Source organism: Myripristis murdjan, chromosome 24, assembly GCF_902150065.1.
Source record: "Myripristis murdjan chromosome 24, fMyrMur1.1, whole genome shotgun sequence".
Lineage (NCBI taxonomy): Eukaryota > Metazoa > Chordata > Actinopteri > Holocentriformes > Holocentridae > Myripristis > Myripristis murdjan.
This window is the reverse complement of record NC_044003.1, coordinates 9,590,383-9,611,844: the sequence shown is the minus strand read 5'-3', so window position 1 is coordinate 9,611,844 and position 21,462 is coordinate 9,590,383. Positions and strand designations below refer to the sequence as shown.

At 43.6% G+C, this 21,462-nt stretch overlaps 1 protein-coding gene across 1 annotated transcript in view; it reads left to right on the top strand.

Annotated features, from left to right (window-relative positions):
• The window catches only part of nt5dc1 (5'-nucleotidase domain containing 1), a 53,972-nt gene extending 32,685 nt beyond the window's left edge, over positions 1-21,287 (top strand). The window contains exons 7-12 of the mRNA XM_030046643.1: positions 873-1,047; positions 5,209-5,306; positions 9,842-9,963; positions 16,045-16,218; positions 19,132-19,300; positions 21,175-21,287. Of these exons, the coding sequence (XP_029902503.1) occupies positions 873-1,047; positions 5,209-5,306; positions 9,842-9,963; positions 16,045-16,218; positions 19,132-19,300; positions 21,175-21,287 (851 nt within the window). The remainder of the gene's footprint in view (positions 1-872; positions 1,048-5,208; positions 5,307-9,841; positions 9,964-16,044; positions 16,219-19,131; positions 19,301-21,174) is intronic.
• Positions 21,288-21,462: the final 175 nt, after the last annotated feature.

The window sequence follows — 21,462 nt, the reverse complement described above, 5'->3', positions numbered from 1 at the left end:
GGTGTGGCGTGGTTCTAATGAAAACCATTTAACAGCCAGAGTGGGCGGATGCGTGGAGCTCCGTGTCTGTGTTGTGACTCCGTTTGCCAGCATGAAACATAGCTTATTCATCCAAGCTGCTCATGGAAAAATCTTGAGGCTAGCCATCGATCATTTTTGGCTCACTCCTCGTGCATTTTGTTTCTAATAGAGCGCAATGGAAGCACATGTCCTTTGATGTTTTCTGACCTAATCCTTTGCTTATTATTCTTGGGAGCGGGGAGGGCTTTATGAAGTTCGGTGAGGAGGCTTAATCCAGTTGCTATTGACCTATTTCACAAGACCCGTCTTAAACTCTTAACTGTAATTTGGTAAAAACCTCAATCTAAAATGTCAGTACGCAACATGCTGTTGAGACACCACCGCCGCATCGCTGTATTTCATTTGCTTCTTGATGTGTCATTTTGGGTTTCAAGATGCAAAATGATTTTATCTCCAAAATTAATTTTGGCGTTTGATATTTGGCAGATAAACATGACGTCAGTGTATTATGGGAACTTCATTTGCTTTAGTTTACAAGCAACGGTGGTGTGAGAGTTGAAAATAAGGTTATTTTCCACTGTGAAAAATTAATATTGTTTTTTGAGAATGATTTGCTGATGAAGGCTTTTGCCAAAACACTTTGGATCATCTGAATAAAAACATCCAAAAGCCTGGAGGAGTTCTCTAATATGATCTTCCCTTCTACTTTTTTCTATCCATCACCTTGCTCGTAAGGCAAATTACCAACTATTTTGTTTTTCTTGCCACAGCATATTATGACTTGAGGCTTTAAGATCCAAAGTATGCATGACATTTTTGGTCTCTTTGTGCTTGTTTGCTTCCCTCCACAGAGGACGCAGGCACCTACTTCCCCAGCGTGAAGAGGGACCCGGGCCGGTACCTGCAGCCCTGCTCTGACTCCGTCAAGACCTGGCTACGCAGCATGAAGAACGCCGGGAAGGTCCTCCTGCTCATCACCAGCTCCCACAGCGACTACTGCAGGCTTATCTGCGACCACATCCTGGGGTGAGCCCGACCAGACCGCACCGCAGACCGACCCCCGCCGTCCAGCTCGGAGCGCTCGCCCGTGACGCTCCCCCGCAGGATTTATAACCTGGCAGTCGGAGGGGTTTCACTGAGATGCAGCACTGTCCGGCTCAGCTCAGCCCCGGCATTTTTTGGTTTTCTCCCAACTCCCAACATTCCTTACAGCTCTCACATGCCATCAGTCATTCCTTTAGTCAACCTGGGGTCACACGTCTGCCTTGAGTTAACCATCATCATCGCACACATGTGCTATACACCATTCATACCCTCTGCCCCCAACACTCTGCACAGCTAGTTATTTCTCTACCAGCCCAGCAGAAACACTGAACACTTCATTTTATAGGGTTAAGCTGGGCTGGGCAATATGGACACAATCAAATATCATTACGTCATGGTCCAAATACATTGATATCAGTATTATGATAAAATTGAAGAGAAGACTTTTGGTGCTTTAAAGGATATTTCCAATTAATTTTTTAATAAACAGACACCGGTTATGTGGATTTGATGAACAAGCAGGTAGAGGCAAATGTTAGATCATCTGAAACCGCCTAATAAGTTCAGAAAATTTCATCTCTTTACTGTAATGCAGCCTTTTAAAACCATGACAAAACACAGCGCTTATAGCCATACTTATGATATTATGATATTCAAAAATCCCAGACTATATCTACTTTCACAAAACAGTACTGACAGAATAATAACATGTTGCTCTGCAAGCCCTTATAACCAGATATTACTCGTTTTTTTTTTTTTTTTTTTTTTTTTTTTTTTTTTAAATTGAGGCTGACAAAACTTAATGTCATACCATGACTTGCCCCAAGAATTTATTACATTCTCTGACTTTCCCTGACTTGTGTAGACTGTTCAAAATGATCGTACATGGCTTGAAATGAAATGAACCCTGGATAACATGCAGAACTCCGACTAAAGCCTGTATCTGCACTGTACCACAACATTATGACTCCCAGATCCCAGATGATATCTAGGGTCATGTCATGGCATCAATATTATATTGATATGTTGAACAACCCAGTTGTAAGTGTGCCAGAGTGATCTTTGTCTTAGCAGGGTGTCTGTCGTGAGGCATTTCCCTGTTCTTTGGCTTTCTGCTGACCGAGAAGAACGGACTTCCTGTATTACTGTCCTCCCCTCTTTGCAGTGCACACTCTGTGGTTTAGGCTTATTATTACAGCCTAAGCCCTGTTATGCCCTCGATCAAGCAGCAAGCAGACCTTGGACAAGCATAACGCCCCTGTTCCAGCGCCGGAGAGTGTTTCCGTCGAGGAGTGCTGTGCTGTAACAACACACACACTCACACAAACACCTCTCAGTGAAGCTGTTATCTTACGCTGCCCACATTCACATCAGCCGTTTAGGTGGTCTTGTACTTCTCTGTGTATTTGTGGTAAGGCTCGACTGTGCTCTGTAGGAGCACGGGAACAGAAAGCGGTGGGTGCTGAGACATTTTCTCAAGATACCAATTTGTCTCCGAGTAGCTCTGTGGCTCACCCCCCCACACACACACACACCACATTTTTACCATTTCCTGTTAAGCAGCGAGCAGCCTGGTCATTCTGTTGTTCCTCTGCTTCCCCCCCCTGCTCCCCCGCTGTTTCACTAGCCTCCCCTGCCCTGCTTTCCCAGTGACCTCTAACACCACAGCATGTGCCACCTCCCAAGCAGGCAAGTCGGAGCCTAGCTCATGTTCACATCACAAGTTTACAAGGTCGCGGACACAGATTTATGTTGTGATAGCTACAAGAGGAAATCAGCCGACGGTGGTTCAGGGATAAGCGCGCTTTGTTCTCGGAAGAGGTCGGCCTGTTCGCGAAGCTCCCACCTGAGGAGCTGTTGTTGTTTTAAAGTCTCTCCTACTGCCAGAATGTTTTGTATCTAATGTTTCTTCACCCACCCTGAGGCAAACGCTCAACATTCACTGCAGGCGGTACAGCAGAGAAATCATGTCTCATCTCTTCGCTGGTGAGAAGGCACTGTGTTGTGAAAGACAGCTCTTATTTACCCACGCCTGAGTCACTCAGTGGCTCCTTTACAGACAGACTCATCATTCTTCCTCTTATGGGAAGCCCACCCGGGGCCCCGCCTCCTGCTGCTGCTGGGCTCGTCTTGCTCGCCGTCCTCTGAGGTCGGAGCCCGTGCCTCTCCCAGACGCTGTCAGTCAGCAGAGCCGGCTGCAGGCCAGTGACAGTCGGCTGTCAGAAGTAACACAACAAGGCCAGAGCTGCCTGACAGGCCGCTACCAGCCAGCACCCACAGGCTCCTCCCAGGATGCTGATGGTGTAAATTGACAAGGCCAGGTACTGAAAAGGCGCTGAAAAGGTGTGTAGTTTATCCATGATACAAGTCATCGAATTTCTAAAAAAGCCACGAAACTTTTTCCGACAAGTGATTTTAAGATAATTTTTTGGCATTTCTGCTTTACTTGATAGTGACAGTGAAGAGAGACTGGAAGGGCAGGGAGAGAGAGAGGGGATGACATGCAGCAAATATGCAATACTTTCTCTACTCCCACGACATCTTCAAGTAAAGTAGTCAAGTGAGTTGGGGGGAGGTGATTAAATGGAAATACGGCACCAAAAAAACCCAAAACAAAACAGAAGTTCGACCAACTGTTTACTTCTGCATTCCAAAGAAAGTGGACAGGCCAGACAGTCCTTACAGTACGGACAAGGCCATGACTTCATGCAGAATGAGGATTCAGCTCCAAATATTTAAGCACTCTTCAAACTAGGCTGAACGATTCATGAGAGACAAGTCATGGTAAGCAGTGGGATTGGGTCAGCCTGTTTAAAAAAAAACATAGGATTGTCCCATATGTTGATATTATATCAATATTATGATATAAGACAAGATGTCATCTGGGTTTTTGGATATTGTAATACGATGATGACATTAAGTGTTTTTCGTCTCCTTGTTTTAAAGGCTGCATTACAGTAAAAGGAAGAAATTTGTGAACTTTTTGGACTTTTTTAGCTGTTTGGTTATTTCCCTCTACCTGCTGGATCATCATATCCACAATACTAATCATTTTTTATCAAAAATCAATGTGTAAACATGTGCAACAGTCATACAGTGCAACAATTCAGCATTTTAATAATGTAAAGCCATTGAAAAGTCAAGGATTTTTACATTTGGCAGAGTGGGGCCTCTGTTTATTGATTTATTACTTGCTGTTAATTAATTCCCATGTACTGTAGAGGTTTTTGGTTGACTTGTATGAATTTATGAAAACTAAAATAAACCCGGAGCATCTCAAAAGCTGGTTTGATCAGCTTGGAAAGAGTAATGTCAAGAAATTATGCCGTATATTTCTTGACTGGAGAGCTGTACACTGCAAAAAGTCAAACTCTTACCAAGATTATTTGTCTTATTTCAAGTAAAAATGTCTTATTTCTAGTCAAAATATCTCATTACACTTAAAATAAGACATGATCAGCTCAGAAATTACTTGTCTTTAGACAATTTTCACTTGTTTCAAGTGAAAATTTACTTGAAGCAAGTGAAAATTAGCTTGAAACAAGAAACAAATTTTGCCAATGGAACAAGCAAATTTTTACTTGTTCACTAAAAATTTGCTTGTTCCATTGGCAAAATTTGTTTCTTTCTTGAAATAAGACAAATAATCTTGGTAAGATTTTGACTTTTTGCAGTGTAGCCCAGTATGGATATTTATACCATGAAAACATCAAATTTACATGTTTCAAAGATTCCAGTAAGTAGTTTATTCCTGTTTCTTAAGGCTTGATTTTCCCTCTCGCCATGTATGGTAGAAGCACAAAGCCTCTCCCTGCGCTGGACAGCAGTGTGAGTTGTCCCTGCAGACGTGATCGATCGCCTACATGATGTTAGAGAACACGCTCTCCCGCTGCTCTGTGGGTGTACTGCCTTCCCAGAATGTTTACTTTGCTCCACTGAGCATTTCCCTCCATAGCGTTGGACGTGCACTGTGTTTATGATCCATGTTTTCCATCAGTTTTACAGACTGTTTAGCTTCACTGAGGTATTTTTATTTTTTTTTTTTTTCGCTTGCATAACACAAGTCCATATGGATGCTGTCCAAGCGTTTGTGCTCGACACAGCGCCTGAGTGTCTAAGTTTGTTTCTCCCTGATGCTTACAGGAAGGACTTTGAGGAGCTTTTTGACGTCATCATCACCAACGCCCTAAAACCGGGGTTCTTCTCCTTGGTGCCCCAGCAGAGGCCCTTCAGGACCCTCGGTGAGTGCCGGCGTACCCTCCTCGTGTCCCCCTTACACGTCTCTACCAAATCGAGCGTCAGTACAATGCACTCAGCCCACAACTAAGAAATAATTTTACAGCCCGAGGGTTCCCACCCAAGTAGGACCATTAGTGCAAACCACATGATTGAGATTAATCAAAGCTTGCATTGCCATTGAAGGCAATCAGAGGTCAGTCAGATCTCCTCAAATCCTGCATGAAGATTTCTCCTAGCTGATGAAACTGTTCTCAGTGAGGTTAAAGTCAGCTGCCTCTACTTTTTTTTTTTTTCTTTTTTTTCTTGCCGAGATCCACAGGACTGCCAATCCACACAATCCCACTTCCCCTCCCAGTCTGCTCCCCTCCCTGTATTAGCGCAGGCATTTGATATTGGATCCTGAACAGTGAAGGTGTGCACTGGCAGGGGCAGCCTGCAGGAATGCTCCACTCATCTGGATTGTCTCCCTGCCAGCAATAATACTGGTGGGATGCATTATGTGTGAAGACGCGATGATCCAGTCCCTAAAATATTCTCCTCCTCTCTCTCTCTCTCTCTCTCTTTCTCTGTCTCTCTCTCTCTCGCTCTTTCTGACTCTCGCCACGTTGGCAGAAATAGAATCAGCATCTGCTCTTCCTCTGGCCTGCGGAGATATTAGCCACCCCTTTTTTTTTTTGTATTTGGAGACATTTGTTACTTTCCACACTTCTGATCTCCTCTGAGCGATACGACCCCGCTAAACTGATAAAGCTCCTTCACCAGGCTTTGACACTTACTGTAAACTATTTTGACTTAAGACTGCTGATTAAACATTTAGCGAGCGTGTTCTCCTTATAAATGTGGTGTTGCTTTGATACTTTGGTATTAGTTAAGATTTAAGAACATCAAATCATCGCGGCCTTTCATGAAGTGCATATCCTGTGGTGATTGAACTATATATGAAAACGTTGATCAGCGGCCTTTATCTATAGAAACTAATGCAATGTTCACAGACCGAACCATTGGCTTATAACACATTACTTTAGAGCTGTGTGATTTATTATGAAATGCAAGCAGTAAGTAGTTAGTATGTGCTAACAGTTGTCACTAATCAATGAAAACAGGCATGATTTTCCATATGTACCATGCTGTGATGAAGTTATGATCAGATACAGACACAGAGGAGTGTCTCGCGCCGCATGACCTGATTTTGGCTCTCGAAGCCCCGCAGAATAAACTGTATTGTTTAAGAGGCGCTGCACTCGCCAAGTGAAGCATTGGAAGAAGGTGTTGTGCAAATCAATCATCCAGATGGTACAACGTCACGCGTTCAGACGATGCCAGGGCTCTCTAAATATTTACCCCGTCAATACAGCCTCACTTGGGTTACAGTGGAAACACCGCAAGGGCGTCTTCAAAGGTGCCTGGTCATCTCAGCAGCACGGTTTGCAGTTTTGTTAGCTCACAGAGACCACATACCGCTCATTCCTCTTTCTGTCAGGGACCAGTGTCCTCACAGCTGTTGCTCTATGTGTGTGTGTGTGTGTGTGTGTGTGTGTGTGTGTGCGTGCGTGTCTGTGCGTGTGTGCACTCATACTTGTGCAGATGCTCAAATCTGTTCTTTCACTCTCTTCTGTCACAATATTTATAGCATATTTAACCCCAGTTTGACCTTGCAGCGGCCTATCCTCAGTAAAAAGCTGTCTTTCTCACAAATGAAAGCAGGGTCTTTCTTTTCATGCCGCTGCTGGTCTTAAGCACCGATCCTGAAGACTACTATTAACTCTTCCTGTCTGGAGAAGCAATTAGCCTCTTCAGAGACCTTAAGCTGTTGATTCCTTAGATAGCAGCCAGGCACAAGATAGCATCATAAATGCCAGTCAGTCCAACTCAAAATGGTTCACTTTATGTGTTGTGAGTTGCACATGATTGCATTTATGAGTCATACTTAGAAACGAAGGGAGGTAAAGCGTTGAAATGCAATTGTTGCACTCTAGAGGTTTTTTTTTTTTTTTTTTTTTTTTTTTTTTACAATTGATGCTCTAGCTGCACGGCACAAATTTCGTCCGCTTGCCTCTATTCACAGGAATGTTTTCGGGGCTTCCCCGATGTTGTTGCATGAGTAATCGTGTTGTGCAATTAGAGCACAGATTGCAGCGTCTCTGTGGCTTATCTAGATGCTCTCCCACATTCCCCTTGAGATACGCTGTTGCTAGTGTTGGTGTCAGTTGCAGTTAATGTTGAAAAAGCAGACTGGCCCATGCCAGAAACGAAAGACCCCCTCCAGACACAAACACAAACACACACATGCACACACACGCACAGTGAGCGGATCTGTTTTTTCCAGGTCTGATCTGATTCTGATACCTGGGCTTTAGGTATTATTTTTGGTTTCTTGGTACTCAAATTCCCAACACCCATAGCCCAGGTATTGGAAAACGATCAGAGCTGGGGAAAAAAAAGGCAGATTGGTGCAGCCGTGGAGCTCACTGTGCGTGTTTGTGTTTGTTTTGTGGCTGGAAGGGGGTTTTAGTTTCTCGCATGGGACAGTCTGCTCTTCAACACTAACTACAACTGACACTATCATTATTCTGGCACTAACTGTACTGTGCTGAAAGTGCTGCAGAATCATTACCGACCCAGACCTCTGCTCTCAAACTCTTAGCTTGGAGTCACATCCATCCAGGCAAATTTAATTGCTTCATCTGGCCACTGGAAAGAATCACTGACTGCATCCTGTCCAACATGTAGAGCATTAATCACTACATAGGGTCAGGTCAGGCGTCAGGGAAGGCCAGTGTTTTTTGTTTTTTTTTCTCGGCCCTCCAATAAACCAAATGAACTCACCACAAGAGAGCCTTTTCTCCCTTATTAACACCAAAAACGTCAACTCTGATGTCTGTCGTGCACACACAGTGTCTTCAGAAAGTGTTCAGCTGCCTTTAGTTGTTCTGCGTGTTTTGATGTTGCAGTCTTAATTCAAAATGGGCTAAATTGATTTTTTTTTAGGGGGGCAATCAACAGTCAACACAAAATATCCCTTACGCACAAAGTAAAAATAGTTGTCATAATCGAAAATGACTCAAAGAAGGCTGGTTTCAGCTTATTGGTTGATAGTACTGTCATTTTGTGTTAAAACTGCTGACAGCCGATGTGGTTTAACCATTTTAAGTTTGGCAAAAACATTTCGGTGATTCAGTTTTTCCCCCAGAAATGTACAAAGTAATAATGTTTGAGATAATTAATCGAAAACGAATCAAAGAAAGCCGGTTTCAGCTCATTGGTTGATAATACAGTCATTTTTGTGTTAAAATTGTTGATAGCCGATGTGGTTTGACTAGTTTTTCGTTTGGCAAAAGCATTTCAATGATTCAGCTTTTCCCTCCAGAGATGTATTCTTGACAGAGTGGAAAAGGCTCTGAAACAGCATTTAGGCTGGCATCGGGTGAAAAACCTCTCGGAAAAGCAGACCGATGAAGACCTTGTGGGGTCAGGGTGGCCCACAGCACCTATTGAATGGCAGGGACACTCTGATTTTTCATTTAGACGCAGAAATGTATCTCAGTTACACCAGTTAAGTAAAATGTGCAATGAAAATCAACATTTATTGCAGGTTGTGCAGATGACCCAGACTGACTGATGCCACATATTTAATAAAAGGTCAATAAAGCAATATTTCTGTTGTTTTTAATTTCAGCAAATCGGCAAAAACCTTTAAAAAACACCACCAAAATGTTAAGTAGGAGACATGGCACCTCCTGCATAAATTGCACTGACTCACAGGTTTCTTCGCTCAGTTTTTGCTTTTTCCTGCACAAACATAAAACATGCACCTAATGACTGGAAAAACTTTGGTCATTATTCATGAACTGTGATTGCCTCCATGAGGTAATTGTCACTCTTTCTTTTTTTTTTTTTTTTCTTTGCATGGCTGAGTGGGACTGTTGCAGCGGTGCCAGAAAACGTTCAGACATTTTAACAGTGAAAATGTTCAGCTTTGGAAATGCTACTGGCTGACACGTGGGCTGCAGTGGAGTAACGCCGAGACAACACTTGGCCTAAAACAGAACAATGGCCACCACTCTGGTTTCTCTCACAGGCTGGTTTTCCCCCTCCGTTTCTGTGTGACGTAACGGCTGCTGTAATATGCATCACCATCAGAACTTTGTGGAGAAAAGAAAAGAGAGAGAGAGAGAGAGAAAAAAAAATAAGGTCTGCCCGGAGAGACCACATGCTGAAATGCAAATAAACACACTCAACGGAAGTAGGTCTCGTTAGGCCCTTACCCCGATGCTTTTCCCATTTCATGGTGACTTTTGCCCCACCTAAAAATGTGGTTTATTATAAACTCACCAGCCACATTATTAGAACTGGGTCTCCCCTGTTATGTTTTCTTGTGGGTCTGCTGGTGAGTGCTGTGGTGGCGAGGTCGAGCCGGGGGGGGGGTTCTGTGCTGGAGAGCGTGCGGTCACGTCTGCTCTCGTCCTCTATACTAGCAGCCGATTGCTCGGTTGAGCTGCGGCGACCGTTGTGGTTTGACTCTCTCTTCGTCCCGCAGTGAACGACGTGGAGGAGAGCGAGGGGCTGCCGTCGCTGGACAAGCCCGGCTGGTACTCCCAGGGCAACTGGCTGCACCTCCACGAGCTGCTCAAGACGATGACCGGGAAACCAGAGCCCAAGGTACGGCCGCCAGCTCCTGCGTTACCTCCGCCTCCCGAGCATTTCAGGCTCGCTTTGAAGTTGACTCAGGTTTTTGGCAGACATATAAAGAAACGGGAGCTTCATGATAAATCAGCGCAGGGAGATTCGCACTGGCGTGACAGAGTAGGGAGCGTAGGCCTTGGCATGCCTGTCGACGGCACCGCTCTGTGCCAGCGGGCCGAGTTCACTGATAAACAGGTCTAACAGTGTGCCCTCATACCTTCTCAAGGACAATGCAGCCCCTTCTTAGAGCCATTTTCTCCACAGATGAAAGAGTTTCTCTTTGATATCTGAGGACTGGCAAGGAACTTCCCTTTCCTTGATTTGTTTATATATTTCTTATTGTTATTTCTTATCTTAATCCGTCCTCTGGCATTTCCTCGTTGCAGATTGTTAAGGTTTATTTTAGTCTTTCCTCAGTTCCCGTTTCATTGAGTGATTTATTACAGTCCCTCTGTGTGTGTGTTGTTTTATTGTGTGAAGCATTTTGTGTTACATTTACATGAAAAGCGCAATCGTAATGAAGTCTGACTGATTGATTGATTGATTTAAAAGAAAGGTTGACTTTTTCCTGATCCCTCAGAGAGTACGCCTGGTTTATTTACATGCACACAAAATTCGGATACTTCATAACCTATTTGCACTAACAAACTAATAATTCAGGGAAACTGGTGTGACGGAGAAAGAAACGTGGCCCTTGGCATGACTTGCCACAGGGCTGCTTAGTCCTAGAAACCTAGTTCAGCTAGACTTCATCACTATCCTCCACTTGCTGCATAGAAACAGGTGAATCTGACCAAGACTTCAACCGCGCATGGCCGGTCACCAGGTTACTCAAGCCGCCATAGTTTGACCTGAATCTCTCTGCATAAATATATCTGAGGTATTAAAGAGCTTTGGAGCCTGGCACAGCTTTACCCTTTTCTATTTCTGTCATTCACTTCACAAAACGGAGTCTAGACATCGCTGGGTTCAGACCATTTGGGGGAAAAAAGCATAGCAGGTGATTGGATCAACCCGCTATGTCTGTCTTTGTGTGTTATTGGCTAATTCATCCACTCATACAAATGAACTATATGGCACAGTATGAGAGCACCAAAGCTAAAAAACAACCAGCAGCAACTGTGACGGTGAAAGTAAGTATGTATGTAAGTGCATTGGGAGGCTCATCATTAGCTACTTTACTGTCATTGCACAATTATTTTGACGTAACTGCTTTCATAGCAGCATCGATGCAAACCGAGAGCCGCTGCTGCTTCTGTTTTTGAATCCGATGCACTGTCACATCTCACTGCCATCATCACCTTAACCACATAGGAGGTTGCACAAAGGGCATCCGACTGTTTGGTGGTTTCTAATGCTGCTGTGGTCGGAGTGTGTGCAGATGTTTAGTAATCTCACGATCTGATCGAAAGGCTGTGTGAGGTTAAGTCTTAAGCTTTGAATCAAAACAGCTGCCAGTTAAATCATGACTATATAGCAACAGATTAAAAAAATAGGTGAAAATTGTAATTAAGGCAAGGGCACAACACTGTTTACATGAAGTTCAAGTGTATTTAGAGCCCAATATCACGGTTTACAGTCTCAAAACCCACCACTTTACAACAAACAGGACGACACCCCCTGACTTAATCCTTAGGGCGTGCAAGAAAAACTCCTCAAAAACCCCAGGTGTAACAGGGAAAAAATAGCCCGACATTTCTGAGTATTGATAAACTAATAATTCCATGCAAAATTGTGAGAAATCTCATCTCCTCCCATTCCTTTTCCAACAGTAATACTAAATAACTTGGAGGATATTAATCATTTGGGATGATTTGGAGCCTCTGCACTATCATCTCAAAAAAATACATCATGTCAGACAGGGATGAGGGGAGTAGCACAGTACAAATAACCCAGGGAAAAAGACATGGAGTAACGCCAGTCACCTTTCCATGTTGCCAGCTAACATTACTTTGCTCTGGTCTGGCTGCCGATCACGTTCCTGAGAACTCGCTAAAGCTTAGCGGCAGCGTTGTATTTCATAAGGAGTTAAGGAATAACGAAAGGAAACATCTCACAATCCGAGAGCTTACGGTAAATCTGCTTTGCTCTGTCGTTGCCAGTGTTATTCCTAATGAAAATACATGAGCGGTAAATTTACTCTCCAGAATTGACAGTTCAGCTCTTTCCGTAATGATGCTCAGGCACAGGAAGAGGTGTCCCGAGTCCACCCGGGGGTTGCTCGTCATCATCCACGTCCTCAGCCCTTGTTCTCTCCCTCCTCCCCCCGTTCCGCCCGCTCCGACTCGGGGCTCAATGCCTCCTCTGTTCCCCAGCCACGTGGAGAAAGCTCTCGCGGAATGCAGTGTCAACCTGCACTTATGGCCGCTTTAAGCGTTCCTCCGGGGTGACCCGAGGCACTCTGTGTTTTGAGTTCTCTCCACTTTCACCTGACAGGACTTAATGCAGGTGGGCTGAATGGAGGCATTCAGGGAAGATTACAATCCCCTCTCAGCCCTGTGTTGGAACAGCTGGGGTCACGGCAGGGGAGGCGGGACAAGATCATACAGATTCAGCGAATCAGACGTGACCGGTCCCTGGAAATTCTGAGCGCGTGTGCCGTGCGCCGTTAGTATGACGGGAAGTGGAATTCAGTGTTGCCACAAATTCATGAGCAAAATGTGAAATCACTTTAGTAAGCCAGTGTAAAGAAGCCCAGGATATTGCACTTCCTGTGGAGAGTCATACTGTTGTCATTTTGATAGAGTAAGCTTATTCCATGCCTTATTTTCTATCCTCCCTGTTGCAGTGATTTATGTTGGCTCATATTATAGAGAGTAGGAGAAGTGGAAGGAGAGTGAAGTTACCCTGAAAATTTTAACTTTCCGTTGCATTAATACTGGAAAAATCCATTTTATTAAGTCTATTGTTGATTTTATTATTACTGATTTTGTTTATTATGATTGATTTTATTAAGTCTAGTATTGAGCCAGAGAACCTTAGCCATATTATAGGAAATGTAAATCAGCCATCAGTGTGATAATTTCACTTATTCCAACTGAAATCACTTTGTTGAAAGGCTTTTCTTTGATCGAGTGTCATTTTCTGATTGTAGTTGGCTCCTCCTGCCTCATTCTGCTGTGTTTTGAGGTATTGACGTTTTGTCTTTAGAAAATCCCTGAAACTGGAGGTACCATACCATACCATACCACTTTATTTATATAGCACATTTAAAAACAACAAAGTTGAACCAAAGTGCTGTACAAGTTAAAAGACAAAAAAAAAAACCAAACAAACAAATAACACAAAATGAACAAAAAACCACATAAGAACATAAAACGTACATGGTGTCATGTACAAGGAAATGACACATAAGACACATAAGAACACAAAACATACAAGGTGTCACATACAAACAGATGACACAGAAGAACATAAAACATAGTCACTGTTACATACAAACAAATGACACACAGGTACATAAAAGCAGTCAATGCAGGCTATGTTTTATGAGCCAAGTGAGTGTAATAACTGTACCTCATCATATTAGCAGAATATTTCACTCGTCTCAAGAAAAAAAATGATTTTAAGACTGAGAATATGAGGCTAATTGACTTGTAAGGATGGACATTTTTACAGGTTGTTAGCCCTCCTTTTCATATATTTGATCAGCCCCCCTCCTCTGTCAGCGCCCTGGGCCTCACACGGCGTGGAGCACAATGGACTCATTAAGGTCCCTCTGCATGCCGACAGCTCTGTTTACCTGGGGCTGGCGTTGGCCTGAGTGATGCACTGACAACAGACGGGGATCCTCAGGCACACACTGTAAAAAATATCCCTCTTAATACACTGCTTAATTTAACATCAAGACTTAGAATCATGTTTACTTTAGATCAAATGAATAATTATGCCAATGCCAAGTGGAACATCGTTTTGTCATTGTCGTATTGTCATTTTTTCTTGAAACTAGTAAAAATGTCAGCGGAATACAGTGGTCCCTCGTTTATTTTCCCTCGTTACGTTCTAAAAATAACCCGCAATAGGCAAAATCCGCGAAGTAGTCAGCTTTATTTTTTACAAGTATTCTAGATGTTTTAAGGCTGTAAAACCCCTCACTACACACTTTATACACTTTTCTCAGACAGACATTAACATTTTCTCACTTCTCTCTTGTTTAAACTCTCAAAGTTCAAACCTTCGTAGAAAAATAAGTCCAGTAAAAAAAAAAAAGCATGCAAAATTGCACTAAAAAAAATCCGCAAAACTGCGAGGCCGCGAAAGGTGAACCGCGTTATAGCGAGGGACAACTGTACTACATAAGTTGGTTAAATTTTATACTAAAATATCTAGAATAGAAAGCCTACTGTTAATTGTACAAGGCATTATATCAAAGCAGCATGAGTTATATGGACAGTGTATTTGAATGTATTTATTCAGTAAATAGCCATAATCATAACAGCATTGTGTTTGCCGTGGCCAATGCTGCTATGAGCTGTGAGGCTGGTCAAGAAGCTTGTCATCACATAAAAAGGTTTGTCGGACAATGCCAACACAAGCCGTACAGTGACACGGTATAATGTCTCATTTAGCGGCGGTCATAAAAGCCGACAACAAAACATGCATTTAGAAACAATGAACAGTGTTATCTTGCGTGAATGTGCTTAGAGGAGAGAGCGCGCTATGGCCACATAATGACCTGTTGTCCCTCGGAGAAGGGATAAGAACGGAGAAGTGTCTGCCCAACAATGCCGGGCCCTGCCGATCTAACCGCAGCCTGCAGGCCCATTCGCCTCATTGTGCAGAGCTCAGTCTGGTGCAGGCTAATGAAACTGTGTCTGTCCTCATGAAAGCTCCTCTATAATATTTAGCTTCTGTGCTGGAATTCTGGGCCCCTGTAAATATTTATCATACTAATCCCACGACTCTGGCAGCGGAGGCCAGCGGACAATGATAGGTGCAGTGCACAGCGGCGCTTTCCCGGTACGAAATACAGCTGTGGCCAGTTCTGTGAGAGTCTGGGGGGAAATGCGATGCCTAGAGCCCTTCCCCACAGGCGCACCTCACAGCAGCCCCGACCGCTCGGCCTGTTTGTTTATGTGTGGAAGGTCTGGCCGTAGACACAGCAAAAGGTCTGTGAAGGGGAGGGCCTGCAGTGACCTAGCCAACTGCAGGAATGCCTTGCAGCACCTCCTCTTTATGGCCATCTGCCTCATGTAGAGAAGTTTGGTTTAGTTACACCTCAGTGCACACACATGCAAGGTATTTAATCCCCTTTTGCAGCATGTAGGAACGACTCCTCAAGTGTATCTTAAAGAGGTAGTTCTAGTCTTCTTTTTCTCCCCTCATGGATCTGTGTGTGGCCATGCTGTCTCATCAGTTGCTAGATATGTTCTGATCAACACACCTATGCACAAGTTATGCCACCAGGAGAGAGTGAGGGATGTGTGTTAGACTGCATTTCAGATCCAGACACTAAAAAAAGCTGTTGTAAAGGTGGTCACAATTTTCCTTTACCGATCCCTCCCACTTACAATTAGATGCATTTCTAAAAACTGTATCTTAAGTTATTCTGAGTGGGTCTGCCTCTGCTTTTCTACTTTTGTAGTCTCTTAAGGCTGCAAAGCCTCTCCAGCATGTCAGCGGACTTCTGTGTTTTGTCATTTTAATCCCCGGCATTCCCCATTCTTCAATCCATTTCCTGCCCCATTTAAAAGGCACAGAAACAATAGGGACAGTTGTTGAAATGGGGTTTAAATCTTGGAGCAGCGGGCCTGTCGTTGGTTTTGGAATGCTGCTCCGTAAAGCCTGTCTCAGCTTGCGTTTCTTTGTTGTGATGAGTTTTGCAGACTCACCGTGTCTGGTCTAGCTCACCCTCGGGGGGCCGTAACGCGTATGCCAGCTTTACCAAGTTTGACTGCCGCAGAGCGCACTCCGTGAAGAGGGAATCAGTTAAATTGCAAATATATCACAGCACTTCCATCAGGCAAACAGGTTCATCTGACTGTTGCAGTTGGCTGTGTGCATGCTGACATTACACATGCTGCTCTCTGAGTTCATGTCTTTTTCATACCCCTCCAGGTAGTTTATTTTGGGGATAGCTTGCGGTCGGACATGTTCCCTGCTAGCAGCTTTTGCAAGTGGGAGACTGTGATGATTGTGGAGGAAATGGAGGGAGAGGGTGTCCCGAAGAGCGATGCAGCAAAGTCCAATGAGGCCCAAGTGGAACCGCTGGAGAAAAAGGGAAAGTTTGAGGTAAGTTCACTGAAGCAGCTGTTTCCGTTTAGTAACCCCCCCCTCCTCCATGAGCCTCCCTCTCTCTCTCCCCGTCCCTTGGCCTACTGCCACCATATACTTTTTGTAGAAGGTATGTGTGTGTGTGCATGTGTTTTTGCATGCATACACACAGGCTTGTGCGTCACTTTGTGGTCGTGTATGCGCTGGCTTCCGGAAAGCGTTATGGGAACACTCTCGGCAATTACGAACTCATGAGTCAGCTGCTACAGTTTCATATCATTATGCTCTCACTTCTAATGGAGAAACCTGTAAAATCAGACATGTTGAGACAGGTTTATGCTGATGTTTTGAAAGCCCGTGTGTGCAACGTCAGGGTATTTGACCTATAAGGAAACAATAAGGAAGTGCTCTCTCAACGAGGCTGAAATATTACCCGGTGCCGCTCTCTCCCTCACTGCCTCGGTTTTGTTGAAAGCTCTGTGTTTTTGCGCAGTTACCCTTCTGTGAGGATATTGAGTTGCAGGATGTTGTGCTCCAGGCAGACAAAAAGAGATGAGTCAGCACATCTGTTGGCAGAATAGGTTGGGATCATGGCTGCTCCTACGTTTTTTCCCCAAGGAGAATGGGCAGTCCTGCAGTGTTACAGCAGAGACAGAGATGAAGGTGGCAACAGCCTGAATATGAACCCGGATTTGAGGCTTTGAGAAGTGATCACACGTAGAGGAAGGCAGATTACCATATTGGGCTCCCAAAGTGAGCACAAGATTGCTGACATACATGAATTCTTAATTGTGGTCAGATGAACTAGGGGAATCTTTAATACATTCTTCCTTTTTCTCTGGAACATCCTCATTTCATTTTATTCTAGGAAGTTTTCGCACTAGTCCAGTTCAGCTCCCCAAATGTATTCAGGCCACTGACTCAGCAAATGTTAAGCATATGTGAACATGCCAAACACACCCAGCCTCTCGAAAGGGGTGGTCTCAGTTCGGTTCGCTTGTGGTTCAGCTCTTGGAGGCATGCCGTACATACACAGCGTGTACACTAATAGTGGCATCTGTGTAACCACACATGGGAAAGCAAAAAGAAATGGCGAGTCGTGTGGAACAAAGAGTTGTGTGAACCCAAGAAGACGCTGCTGCGTTCCCAGAAATCTGACATGAGGAACACTTCAGAAGGCAGATGACCTCCACACACAGAAGTATCTGTGTCAAGGATACCTGTCTCCTCTGCTGTGCGTTGAAATTGTGGTTTCCCTCTCTCTGTGTCTCATCTTAAAAACAAATGTGCCTCAACAAAATTATCCAAAAAATCTTGAAGAAAACTACAGCTAATGGAAAGCTGTTTGGGTGTGAGTTCTAATGGAGTTGTGGTGTGAATAAAAAGTGCTATGCAGTCTCATCTATGCTTAAGGGCCAAAAAAAGAGCTCTGACTCCTCTTTTAAGGCCCACTAAAGTCGCTTTCACACCAGCTGTGTTTAGTCCGGTGACTTGAACTCTGGTGTGTTTACCCCCTTGGTTTGAGCGAGAATGCCCTAACCAAATCATCTAAGGAAGGAGTTTATAACCTGTTGTACCTGGTTGGTATTCCTCGAAGATAAGTTATTGAAATCATGATCACACTAGTATTTCCAGCCTTCTACTTTGGTACCAGGATCTGAAGGCAGCATGGCACGCTGGTATCAGAGGTGATCTACTCTGCTGGTATCATCACTGATCAGAGTCTATCAGTCTCCTGTGTTTTGTTTCGTAATCTTTCCATTAATCTTCTTTTATCTTCCTTTGATGCACAGATAAAAAGAAGATGACTGTAATCAACGTTCACCACCATACCATGGTTCATACGTCCTCAGCTGGCTTTCTTCTCTGACCAATAATAAGAAAGAACCTCACTTGGGTTTACACGCCTTGGTTCGCTTTTATTTGAGCTGCATGAAAGCCAACCGAACCAAATAAAAAAAAATTAACAGTGTATCAAACAACTTGGATTAGGCAAACAGGCTATTGATGTGAAATCATCCTTGCAGTGAGAGTTCATTGACAGCTTGTTCACTTAAAACATGGACTGAATTTGGTTCATTTAGAAATAACTATGCGGGAAGTAACTATATGGGAAAACACTCAATACCCAATAATACTTGAGGTCCAGTGTAGCTCAGTGGATGGATCATGGACATTAAGACCACCATGGTCTGGGCTTCAGTTCCAGTGTATGCACTCAAAGGACTACAGTATTCTCTTTGATTCAAACCATGTACTAAATGTATGTAACATGAACATATTCAGAGAGAAGAAAATGCTGTATATTTGCAGAGCCTTTGCTGAAGGCATATTCAGTGCTTGTTGATTTCCTGATGAAAGATTTAATCTATGTCAACTGTGGTGCATGAGGCCACAGATTTATGCTGCAGTGTGCAACATATTATCTCCCCGCCTGCAGCAACGTTTAGTTCATTTTTTTCCAGTTCTGGTTTGATTTTGAAATGCTGTATTTTGCATTTTTTACAGTACAAAGCTCTATAAAATACGATGCCTAATCTTTCAGATTGCAATTTCTACTTTTAAATATACTGTGTTTATTCATTTTAAGTCTGTCTTAGGCAACATTTTATGATGGCATTGATAAGCATTGCGTAACGGATAAACTTGTCTTTAGGTTTGCTTGCCACATCCTTTGTTGTGATCACCTCATCTCCATCCACATCCTGTTTTGAAGATGTTTTTGCTCATCTGCAGTTTACAAGCTGATAAATATGTCAGCATAACATGCTATGTCTTGGAAATTATGATTCATTGTAAAGCCTCAAGTTACTCTCAAAGCTTCTTGGGTTGAAGCCAGTTTAAAGTCACCCCATATGTCTGCATTTGTCTGAAAACGAATCTTTAAGCCATAGTCACAAAGCTTGATTTGCATGTCAATTCATCAAACAGGACCAAGGCATGAAGACCCCCTCTGCTGTGTCCAAGCAGTGGGGCTCCTACTTTGTTGACGTGTACAAAAGTGGAGGCGAGGACGAGGAGAGCCAGAAACTGACCTGGTGCTGCCACTGCATTCACAAATACAGCGCCATGGCCATCCCTAGTGTTGAGCACATAGCAGGTACGTGGGAGAAGACATGGCTAACATGTGCCTGTCAGAGATCCGCAAAGCTTGGATGAAAACATGCTTTCTGTCCATCCAGAGACAAGCTTCAGATGGTTTCCTGTCTAATCATTGTTTTATTTGCAGTGGACGAAAGCCAACTCCAACATTCATTCAGCAGTGGTCGGTCACATCTGCAAGAAAATTTATACTTTAGTGAAAACACAATCTGCCTGTAAACTGAAGCCATCGGATGCGTATTTGGCATTGAAAAGGGTCTCCAAGTAGTTGATTTATACCTGCCGTAGAATCTCAGCTTCATGCCAATCCACCAGGTCACACACTCTGATTGGATGAATATAAAGGGGGGATACATTGGTATGGGAATTCAGCGACACTACATCCACACAGAAGTATAAAACCTTCAATATTAGTGCTGCCATGTTCTTTACATTCGTGCTTTACATCACATTTACTTTATGTTTGACTATAAAATGGTTAAACTGCTTGTAAAGGAAGGCACATGTGCAGTTCTTAAACCAGTTAGAGTCGAGTGGCACCCACAATGACCCCTTGGAACGTTTGGTTTTGCAAAGCTGTGGTAATTTTCCATAAGGGGGTGGGGGTGGGGGGAGGTTGAGCAATGAACCACTCCCAGACACTGCAGTTGGTTCCTGTGAATCATTTGTAATGGTAATGATAAGTCAAGGAATGATAGGTTGTCATTGGAAACTTGGCACTACAGTGTCCACTCAGAAACAGTGCTGTAGGTAGAATTTTTAAATGTCAGTATATCATTGTCAAATTAATTGTGGTACTAAATTACCCTGAATTATAGTAGAGATAATTGGCAGCATGATTTATGTCACAGGAATGGTGTTGCTAGAGCTGGTGTTTCGCAAATTTGAAACCTCAGTGCCCCTAAAATTGAACATTTCAAAATCTGTTGGAAAGGGGTTCATGAAATTGGATGAATACAGTCATAAGACCTCGGCCGTGCCCCCTGTTTATTTTGATGACCCCATGACCTTTCCTCTGACACCAACCTCAACCTCAAATGTGGATACCCAGTTCCCCACCATCTTTCCTTCCCATTTCATAAACCACAACAACGAGCACCGGTGTCACCAATGGCCAAACCCATGCATCTTACAGAAACTCTTGAGAACTTCCTCTTCTTCCTCTTGTGCTGTAAAGCAGTGGCCATGTGTGCCCCAAAGAAATCCAATGTGATCTGAATGTTGTCAGAGATACATTTTCACATACAGAGAGATTTATTTTGCGAGCTTCGATATAATGTGGATTATGAAAATGACTCTTTGAAAGGAAAATATTCCCTTTTGCTGAATATCTGGAGAAAATCGGCTAAGAGGACGACTATTGTATGAAGCAACATGGTGTTGTCAAGATGGGTTATGTTTACTCTAGTATTTAATGCATCTCTGTACCAAAGGTTTTTGTAAAATTGTAAAATTCAGAGAAGAGGCCAGGAGAGGCCGCCAGTCTTCTTGTTCATGATCTTGTTTGTTTATGATAATTTTACTGTTTCCAATGAATGTGTTAATGAATTATTGATGTTAAGGCTACACTAGGTAACTTTTGAAATTGGTGATTTCAGATGACAGCAACAGGGAGGTATTTGAGAAATAACAATGTTCATAAGCCTGACCTGCTTTTGATACCAATCCCATGAAAGAAGCACTGGTATTATGAGCCCAGCTTTATCTGGGTGATTGCTTGCTGCTGTTTTGGGCCAGGTTTGTATTTCAGTCTTCACGTGCTACATTTAGCACCTTTAAATACAACTCCGTCTCAGCTGTTCAGAATGCCAGCGCATGTACCTGATGACCTGCAGCTGACTTTCCTGACTGATTTCACTCTCCCGTCCGCAGATCTCCCCCTGGACTACAAGTTCCCCAGGTTTTCCCCCGACAAGCCGTGCACCACCGGCTACTACCCCAGGCCTCCAGATTCCCTGCTGAAGAGGTGCCAGAGTCTGTCGTAAAAGTCTGTCCCGACCCTCTGCCTCAGGAGAGGAATGTGCCTCCATTTTGCCTGTAGTTCCCCACCTGCCCCGCCCCATCCGTGGAGCACAGGAACCATACACTCCCATTCAGAGAAACCATGTGAATGTAAGCCACAGTATCTCTCTGTAATACGCCTACATTTGAACGTCGTTT